Here is a 10,860-nt window from a genome sequence, read left to right as displayed (position 1 = left end):
TTATAATTTTCAAAACATGGAACTTGTGAAAATTATCTCTTTCCTCTGGCCATTGTCTTTCCACCCAAGCATTCATAAATCTAAAAGAAAAATTATTTTTTACTTCTTACTTAATATCAGTTTTAATTTTCTTTTTTAGAAAACAAAATCACGGGATCCACCATTGTACGAAATGGCTACGCTTCACCACCATCGGCCCATTTCACTGACCGTTCTCCCTCCTCTCTCCCGGCTGAGACCTTCTTCGGCTATCCCCGCAACGCTGTTCTCGGGCCCACCGCTCTCCGGACTGCCGTGCACTCCGTTATCTGCTCGGGCCATCCGCGATAAGCGCATCCTTGGACCCGTCCGTGGATGCGCGACCTCAGATTCCGCGATTTCCCCCGGACCTCCACCCTCGTCGAGGATCTTTGTGAAAGGTATTCACTTTGTATGTCTCGTCGGTTATAGAATGGATTCGAAACGTGTTCTTGGCTTCTTGCCATAAGAACCAGAAATTATCAACGACTATCCGGTTGCAGTCATTGTGTTCGACGGATTGCCGTTCTGAAAAAGTAATGACTTATACCCGTCATGACCTACACTATATCCTTGCAAAGTTGATTATAATATAGCATGCATGCATGTTGCTTGAAATATGAAGATCCTCGCAATATACCTCTCCTGTTAACATAAATTTGGGAAACTCAGGTGTTTAAGCTATAGTTAGTTTGAAAATTTCTCTTAAAAAAAAATAAAATGGATAAAATTCTCTTAATATTTTTATTATCATTATAGTTTTACCTTAATGGTCTACCGCATAAAGTAATTTTGTAGTTTTGCAAGGACACAAACACACACACATATAATTAAATTTGGAGGGGGTGAAAGAAAAAGTAAAAGTTCTTTTGGATGGACCTGTATGTGAAACTTACCTATTTATATTTTACTTTTTTTACAAAAGTATCAAAACATGATTCCTGCTCAACATCGAACTTATGGTTTTAAGAACACTAATGTATCTCACATAGGCACAAATGCGTGATATTTGGCTAAGACATGGCACATTTGAGGCCCATGGAACAAAGCTATCTTTACATCAAACAGTGTGTGTGCATGGGATATGCAGATTGCATTTGGCCCATGGACACAGAGTCTGCTTGGTTTTTGCTCCAAGGAGGAGAAGTACTTGATATCCATGTAAATCAGCTTAATAATTTGTAATAATCAATTGGAGGTTGTGGTGGTGTTGTTACGTTTGGAACAAACAAAACAAATACTAAGGTTAATGAGGAAGTCTGAATCTCCAGAGTAAGAATGGGGCAAACGATGCATTTGATGGAAAAGATCAACTTGTAAAATTCTAGCACTTATAGGAAGATAATAAAAGAGAAATTGGCATTAATAGATCCATCATAACATAGTTCGAGTATGTCAGGTTTCTCCTTCAGAAAATATGGCCTTTTCCTAAAAATGATACATAAATGTTAATATTACGTCATTTCTTATATGATTCATTTTTACAGTCCTCTCATATCAGTCTTAAGGTTCTATATACTGTGTGCATTGTCTAAATTAGATTATGCAATAAGAAGTGTTGTTGCTCTGATTCTTTAGGTCTATCATATAAATCCTTATGCTTTAGATATGACAATACAGGATTATCTCGTTCAACGTCTGAGGGATTCTTGGCAAAGACCTTTTCATCCTTTGGAGAAGTCAAGAAAAGTAAAAGAGATAAGATGTTTAAGTCAATTATTTGACAAAAAAGGGAATAAAACTTATACTACTTGTTTGATAGCATTAAGTACTGGTTGTCCCTCTGCCATTCTGCAGTAATGATAATTACAAGCAAAAGTTCGAAACAGTCTCTGGGACTTGCATATATATGGTTTGCCCGTGAACAAGATGCACTAATGGCGGTAAAGGAGATGAATGGAAAGGTGGTTATATTTTATTTAGCATTTAACTTTCAAATTCTAAAGAGCTCTGTGCGTCTGCAATATTTCTATTCTTAATTTGACCCTTTTTCTTGTAGTTTCTTGATGGCAGGTTTGTTGCTGTCACAATTGCAGAAGCTGAATCTCCTTCTAAACAGGTAAGAGCCAAACCATACAGATTTTGACTCAAATACTTGTGAAGTTGCTTCGAGAGGCACAGGAAGACATGGTTTCATTAGAGTTGATCACAAGTTTATGTAATTTGGTTTTAGGTGTATAATTCTTTGGTTACAAATACCTTTCGTAGTTTTGATATGTGATGTACAATCTATTTTTCTAATATATTGCCTTATATGAACACTAATTTTCATGTTTTCTAGATAATGTGAATATTTATTCATTCAGTCATGATTGACTGGGCATCCGTGGACATGTCTATTTCCAATTTTTCAATCCAAATATTTCCTCAGAGAAAGGTGGACAGGGATACAACTTCAATGGTGGCATAGCATCACTAATCAGTTTCACCTTGTGTCCCACAATCTTATCCTGGTCACATCAGAAAAATTGCAGAATACTGGACCACTAGATCAAACAGGGATGCTGATGCAGCTGATTGGCCTCTTATCTGGGGTGGTTTCTTCTCGTGCAAATCTAAGGTGAAGTCTGTGTTGTTAATTGCACACATATAAATGCATACATGATCAAACTTCTTGATTTTTGGCTGTGGGTTTTCATTTCAGGTGTAGTGTTCATGGATTTAAACTTCTTGATTTTTAGTTTACTGATGCTCGAACTTTGGATAAGACCTTGTCAGAGAATTTAGTATTAGAAGTCTAAGTCACTCAGCATAACTGGTTACCTGGTGGATCTTTCTAAAAGACCCCTGGGGTTTCCACGTTTTATTCTTTTTGAGTTTTAAGAACTGGTTTGGCTGCTATAACATCAGTCCTGCAATTATTCAGTTCTTGAGAAAGCAGCCTGAGCTTCTTGCCTTGGAACTTTTGCACCTTCTTCCTGGCATTAGAGTTGACCTCATGAACATAAACCCATGTTCTGAAGTTAAACCTGATTAAAGTGAGGTTAATCAAGTTAAGATAATGCAAAGTTGATGCACAGGTAAAATTTCAAATATGCTTGGCACGGGTTTAAACAGGTATCTGATATCAGTCGCTAAGAGACTTAGTTTCTAAGCAATAAGAAGCGAGTCCTGACACACTTGCAACTATATATATAAATATTAATTAGCTAAACATATTTTAATGTGCCTTTGCTAAGATATCCTAGTGGTTAATGTGTCTCGACTTGAAGTTTCTACGAGAGTGTTTTATCATATGGTGCTCCTCTATTTGGTTATTACTAAGGGTGTCCATTTTTTCATACTATAACCAATATATCCTTTACAGAAAAATGATAGCCAATTTCCGTTGACCCCATTTGACTCGGGTTTTTTTGGGTTGAATGGGTTTGTTTGACTTAAATCAGACTAGACTGGTTCAATAAAAGCTTTAAGTATTTGATTCTTTCCTAATGCAATAGCAATGTCTACATTACTCTACATTAGGTCACAATCAGCTAATGCAATAGCAATGTCTCCTAATGCAATACAATAATAGGTTTATGTCTCCTAAGCTATTATTGTAGTTGTTGCCTAATCTTAGTCCTAGCCTAATCTAGTGTAAGTACAAGCCTTAGCTCTTGCTAAAGCAACAATAGGTCATAGTCATAAAAAGGAGAGGAAGGCACTATCACCATTGGCATCCTACCCCATCATTAAAAGAGGAGATGAAGGGGTCCCATTGAGATTCGGTGGTGGTGTCATCATCGTGACTTTTTACCCTGTCGTCAATCTAAAAGGTTATCGTCGCCAACGGGGCAGGCGATGGTTGTCACCTTCTTCTTTGTAATATGTCAACCTTCCCACTAGTTGTCATTGTTGTGAGCTATTGATTTAGCATTGAAATTTATTATAGTCATCACCAATAGTTCATTATTGTTGCCTTCCCACCAACCATATGTCAACTTTCTCATTAGTCATCATGGCTATGGCCATCAGTTGAGCCTCAGCAATGAGTGGTCACCAACATCGACGTTCTCCTTTCCACTAATGTCTATCGTTGTCGTCATCAGCGAAGTCATATATTGAGCCTCGGTGACAAGTACAATAATAGAGCTATAACTTAGTGATTGCCAATGTCCTCATTCCTATTAGTCATCGTCGTCACCTTCAACGAAGCCTTGTAAAGCCTTGATGATTAGTAATTTTTCGTCATACCCTCATTTAGCTTGCGAATAGTGTGAAACAAATAGGCAATTTTAGATTTAAAAACCTAACGATAAGATTACCTTACCTCCAAATAGTATAAAACAACTATGTAGAAAGAAGAAGACAGATAGATATAAGACCTAACGACAAGATGCCTAGAAGGTGTTCGAGGTATCAATAATTAGGTAGCAATTGATGATCATACAAATTTTTACTAGTTGTAAAAGTTGACATTCTCAAATGGAAAACAATGTGGTATCTTTGATTTTTTATATAGCTTAGTTTTGATTAATTTTTGTTCTCTACATTGGCCATAGGAGGTGATTTTTTTTATATAGTATACCTATACAAGTCTACATATATAATTTTTTGATAAGTGAGTTGCAACATTATGAAACATTATAAACTTGTGATAATTTTGAATCTTGATTTATCATTTTCTAATTGATGTTACAATCCTTGTTATATTTTTGTTTTTGATGATTTGCAGAGTGGATTTTAATTTAGAATATTTTTTGTTGAGATATGTTTTGTTCATATCACCGCATGCCAAATTCCATTAATTATACTAAAATTATGAAAAAATTAAAAAAATTACTATTAATCAACGTAGAATCATGTTATGGAAGTTATAGAGAATTTGAATCTGATTTGGGTGAATTTTAACTTAAGCTATACTTTGAGTTATGGATAGGACACGATTACGATCTAACATTCGATCAACGTATGTGAAATTTTATTAATTATATTAAAATTATAAAAAATAAAAAAAATGATTAATTAACTTAGAATCATGTCATGGTAGTTTTGAAGAATTTGGTTCTGATTTGAGTAAATTTTAACTCGAGTTACAAATACGATAGACTTGTGATCTAACATTATGATCATGGCCATGTCAAAATCCTATTAATTATACTAAAATCATATAAAAATTAAAAAATTGGTACTAATCAATTTAAAATCATGTCATAGTAGTTTTTGATAAATTTAGATCGATTATATTTATTGTAATTTGAGTTACACTCGATTATAATTTATGATCTAATGGTGATGCACATATATATTATGAGGTATATTATGGAAGTATACATATATGCTATAATTGTTAGGATCAAGAGCACTAAGAGGGGGTGGGTAAATTAGTGCAGCGGAAAACCTTCTACGATAAAAACTGCGTTCGTTCGTTAAAAGTGATTTCGGTAAGAAAGTCGATTCTAAGATTACTTTAACTTAAGATCAAGCGAGATGACGTTAAAGTAAATCTATGAAGGCAGTTTGCAGTTATGATGGAAATCAGAATATAAGCGCAAACTGAAATACGATGTTCATATGATAAAAGCGATTTGCGTCTAAACGCCGATTCGGAAAGCACTGAACGTTGAAACACGTTCGTAAAAGCACAGAAGGCAGTAAGCTATTGAGGAGGTTTACAGTAAAGATAAGATGCTCAAAGTAAATACAAACTGAGATTTAGAGTGGTTCGGTCAATCTTGACCTACTCCACTTTTGGCTTCCTCCACCGACGAGGTCACCGACGTCAACTAGAGGCCTTCCTTCAATAGGCGAAGGCCAACCACCTTTTTACAGTTTCACTCCTTTTGACGGGCTTAGGAGACAACCCTTACAGAATTTTCTCTCCTCTCTTTACAACTTAGAACTTGGAAGAACAGAGGGAGAAGAACTTTTGGCCTTTACAACAATTTAGAGCTCTAAAAATCACAGAAAAGGATCAAGATTTCGGTGTAAGTTCATACCCTTTCAGTGCTGAATGGGTGGGGTATTTATAGGCCTTAACCCAGTTCAAATTTAGAGCTCCAAACTGTCAATTCCCGGAATTTCGGGATCAGGCGGTTGCACCTCCTGACTGGAGCGATTGCACCGCATGGCAGAGCTCGAAGACTGAGCCTTTAGGCTGTGCTACCTCCTGTCAGGGGTGGTTGCACCTCCTGCCAGAGCTCGAAGACTGAGCTCAGGCGGTGCAACCTCCTAATTGAGACAATTGCACCGCTCGGCCAGTGCTCAGAGACCGAGCCCAGGCGGTGCCACCTCCTGTTAGGGGAGGTTGCACCGCCCAATCTCGCTCGGAGACTGAGCCCAGGCGGTGCCACCTCCTGGCTGGGGTGGTTGCACCGCCCAGTCTCGCTCGGAGACTTAGCCTAAGTGGTGCTACCTCCTGGCTTGGGCGGTTGCACCTCCCGCCAGAAATCAGGGTCCGAATGGGTTGATCCATTCAGCCCAATTTGGGTTTTTCAGGGGCCCAATTGCCCCAAGATTAAGTTAATGGGATCACCTCCCATTTCCAACTTAATCATTGTGCTAACTCTGACTTTTCTTAAGATATTTACTGCAACTTGCTCCGGTGCGTCAATCGCTTCTTCCGTCGATCATCCGATGAACCCTCGGTGATGCTCCTGCGGACTTCCGGCAAACTCTTAGACTTGTGATGATCCACTTGGAGAGTTCCGATGAGCTTCTTTGGCAAGCTCATGGACTTCTCGGATTTGTTCCCGTACAACCTTCGACGACTGTCCGAACTTCCGTCGAACTCTTGAACTCCCAACGTGATCATTGTCTTAACTCCGGCGCAACTCCTATTGCATATCTTATTTTCATCGTAGTTAATCCTGCACACTTGAAACAAAACTTCGATCGAGACAATTAATCCTAAGCAATTAACCAAGTTGTCCGGCATGTCATTGGTCCCTCGACGCTTCGTCTGATTCTTCAGCACATCGTCCTCTCCTGCAGCCTATTACCCAATCGGCCAGTTGACTCTGCAACTCCGATATCCTTGGCACAATACATGCTCTTCTTGGCCCGATGCCCGAGTCCACGGCCCGAAGCCTTCTGTCGATACATCGACCGATCCACCGGCCCGACGTCCAATCTTCTGACATGTTCCTCTAGCACAACATGATTTTCCTGCTTTAATTGTCTCATCCTGATCGAAGCATCCTGCGTCACTCAAAACGTAGATTAAATCATAAACATATATCAAGTGGTTTCATCATCAAAATACGAGATTCAACAATCCCCCCTTTTTTATGATGACAACTATTTGATGACGGAGTTAACCTTAACTCCCGGAGTTTAAACAAACTCCCCCTATCAATATGCCATATTGATAGAACCTTGAATTCAAACTAAATTCAAGTCATTGTAATATTCATCGTGAATACTTGCAACACGTCATCATGAACTTATGCATAAACTTATACAAAACATGTCATGTCATCAACATACTTTTCCCCCTTTGTCATCAACAAAAGGAGAGGTACCATAATCAAGTGTTTGTGATATTGGTTCATCTCATTGTATGAAAAACATAATATCAAGTTTTATCATCATGCAAGTTTGCTATTATCAAATATCAACATGTAAAATTGCGATGTAAGCTTTTGATATCATAACACAAATATTTCAAGTGTTTATCAATTGTTGCATTTCATCACATGGTAAGATATCAATGCGTAAAATTACGATACAAGTTCTTAATATCTTAACGCATGATGCAAACATGGCATAATGCAAGTTTGGCAGTCATAGCATCAATTCATATATCTCTTGATGATGTAAGCATTGCAAATATGACAATCATATCAATTCATATATCTTTTGATGATGCAAGCCTAGCATCAGTGTTCATAGCATCAATTCATATATTTCTCCCCCTTTGTCTTCAACAAAACGGAGAACGATATAAGCAAATTTTAAGCATAAGTGCTTGTCATAACTAGGTTCATGTCATTTTCCAATAGTGAGTGATAGGATATCAATTATACAAACATCTCAAGGAAAACATGACATGGAGATAGCTTTGAAAACTTCTTCCTTTTTATCTGTTATTATCTTTTTGCATGAAGGAGGAAGACTTATTTGTGATACATGCTATTTGTGAGTTTACTTCGAGTGAAGTTAGAATCGATGAGAGATTAAATCATGCTTCATTTTTACAAGGACCAAGATATGTATGTGAAACAAATCCTTGCAAGTAAAAACACTTTCATCCATATTCATCAAATCCATTTCTCAAAAACATATTTTTCACATGATATGTGTATGAGAGATGTATTTGCTAGTTGATTACATATGTCAAAAATCAATGATATGAACTAAACTTGATATGACATATGCTTGTTAAGTTCGGAAGAAAGTAAACTTGATATGTTAGGATCAAGAGAATCCGAAAATGAAATTTGACTCTTTCTTGCATTTGGACAAGGTTTTGCTATAGATATTCAATTACAATCATGAAGGTAAAGCATGCTTGTTATCATGGAAGTTTTGTATTCAAGCACATAATTTCCAACATGTAATTGTGTAAAATCATTATGCCAATCAAGTGATTTGATCATTCAATCAAGAAAGTTTAAAAAATAATTTTAACACGTTCAATTATTAGGATGCATTTTTGTCATAGTTTTTCAAATACAATCATGAAGATAAGGCATGCTCATCATCATGGTAGTACGATGACAAGTTTACAATTTTAAGACACGCAAGCTAGTAATTTTGAGATGTTCAAGAAAGCAACTCTTGCTTCTTGAAATATAAGTTTTGCTACATGTGCAAGTTAACTTTTTTCTTCTGCAAGATATCATTCCTCGGTGATGTTCAATATAGCAAGTTCTACATTATGCAAGCTAGTGAATCTTATAACATTTTAGAACATGCATAATCACCAAAGCATCATAAATTTTAATGATATGCAAAATTACAAATTTTGCATGTTTGCATTTGTGCATCTTGAGATTTTGTAAGATAGCACTTCATGGTGATGTTCAAGATAGCAATTCCTTTTCTTTTGAGAAGTGTAATTATTTTTTTTCTCTTTTTTTTTTGAATTATATGAGCTAGCAAATTAGCTGTCAAGCATGTTTTGCTTCCCCTTTGTAATTGTCAAAAAGAAGGGAAGACCCTTTACGTTAATTTCTAAATTATGACAAAGATAAATAGCATTGATGAAAATTCAAGTCTTGAATGTCAAAACAATTATTTTATCATGAATATTTCATCATTGCATGCATCATTATCATCATATATATTTTTAAAACATATAAACTTATTATTATATGATTCTAAATCATCATTCCTATTATTTCAATCATTGTTTCAATCATCTTTATAGCTTATCATGCACAATATGTCAAACCATCTAACATGATACAAACATTTATTTTCAAAGTATTTATCACTATTTTCATGTATGATAATAAAGTGTTCATGATACCGAACATTCATCGAGCATTCATGACATTAAATCAACATTTATAATACTTCATTTTAGCAACAACTCATAGCATTTTAAATCATGATTCACATCATATGCAATATATCACATCATAATTAAAAAGCTCAAGTATTGCGTGCATCATTGCAAATCATAAATGTTTTATATCATGATGGTATAAATTTTGTTAAATTATGTCCTACCATGCATGATCATAACTTTTCATTTGTATACATCAAAATAAATTAATGAATATTTCATGTATTCATATCATCACATAAGGAATATCAAGAAGAAAATAATTGGGTGATGAGATAAACCTTTCATGAATACAAAGAATTGCATAAAAATCATATCATGAATACAAGGAATACAGGTCACAATCATTCAAGAGAAAAATCATCATTCATTTTCAATTCATTCAATTTGACAAATCATGATCATGATTTTGATAAAACTCATTTCAAATTTAAATCATCAAAATCATTTTTATGGCTCACAAAATTTATAACATAAATAGATTAACGATTTCATTGATAATATATTTTTTCCCCTTTTTTAAGTGTTTCATCTTAAGTGATCGATTTCATGTTTGCATGCATCAATTTTTAAAGCCACTGTTATTATCATGAAAATCGATAATCCATAATTATCAAGAATCATCATACATAATTTCAAAAATATATACTCATTAATCATGACTTCAAATTAAACATGATTTAATATACTCAAAATCGAGAAATAACAATGGACATCAACATGATACACATTATTACTTCTTAACCATGATTTCATATTTTCAATCAAAATCATTTTGTTTGTTTATGCAATATTATCATTTTCGAAATTACTAGCATGATCATAATATTTTTTTTTAAACATTAATTCTAAACTAAAAAAGAAAATACATCATGAAAGCATCAAGTAATTTCAAAATAAATTAGGGGGATTTCGATTACCTCATCATTGAAAGCGATTAAGGCATAGTTTGCCACCTCGCCTTTCTTGATTTTTTCCTCGTCTTCGGAGGAGCTCGATTCATCCCACTTTGTGTTCTTCTTATTTGGCCTCTTCCTTCGTTCAAGTTTATTGTTTATTTTATATTTTTGTTTAATAAACTTATTAAGATTTAGTGTTCGAAGTTCAAGTTCATCATTGTCCTCATCACTTGAGTCATCGCTCAAGTGGTATTCATTTGTCCGGAGTTCCAAATCCTTCTTGTTCTTTGGAAGGTGATTTTGTTCATCATGTGCATTGTGCACCATTTCATATGTTATCAATGAACCAATTAGTTCTCCAAGTGGTAAGTTGTTTAGGTTTTTAGCTTCTTGTATTGCAGTTACTTTTGAATCCCACTTCTTAGAGAGAGAACGCAAAATCTTATTTACGAGTTCAAAATCCAAAAAATATTTTCCAAGAGCTCTTAAACTATTGACGACATCCAT

The 10,860-nt window shown here is 35.2% G+C and overlaps 1 protein-coding gene across 1 annotated transcript; it reads left to right on the top strand.

The window, feature by feature from the left end:
- Positions 1 to 141: 141 nt before the first annotated feature.
- On the top strand, positions 142 to 2,661 carry LOC135621954 (organelle RRM domain-containing protein 1, chloroplastic-like). Its single transcript, XM_065123583.1, has 4 exons — positions 142 to 419; positions 1,639 to 1,707; positions 1,816 to 1,922; positions 2,018 to 2,661. Exons 1-4 carry the CDS (start codon positions 173 to 175, stop codon positions 2,102 to 2,104), a joined length of 510 nt encoding a protein of 169 aa, XP_064979655.1. The 5' UTR covers positions 142 to 172; the 3' UTR covers positions 2,105 to 2,661.
- Positions 2,662 to 10,860: the final 8,199 nt, after the last annotated feature.

The sequence above is a fragment of the Musa acuminata genome, chromosome BXJ2-9 (genome assembly GCF_036884655.1).
Source record: "Musa acuminata AAA Group cultivar baxijiao chromosome BXJ2-9, Cavendish_Baxijiao_AAA, whole genome shotgun sequence".
Classification (NCBI taxonomy): domain Eukaryota; kingdom Viridiplantae; phylum Streptophyta; class Magnoliopsida; order Zingiberales; family Musaceae; genus Musa; species Musa acuminata.
This window is presented reverse-complemented; position numbering and strand designations above follow the sequence as displayed.

Excerpts from the sequence above, each read along its gene's own strand:
- LOC135621954 (XM_065123583.1), top strand. The coding sequence starts at position 173 with ATGGCTACGCTTCACCACCATCGGCCCATTTCACTGACCGTTCTCCCT. Across the intron at positions 420-1,638 it reads GTCGAGGATCTTTGTGAAAG|GATTATCTCGTTCAACGTCT; the intron begins GTATTCACTTTG and ends ATGACAATACAG. Across the intron at positions 1,923-2,017 it reads TAAAGGAGATGAATGGAAAG|TTTCTTGATGGCAGGTTTGT; the intron begins GTGGTTATATTT and ends TTTTTCTTGTAG.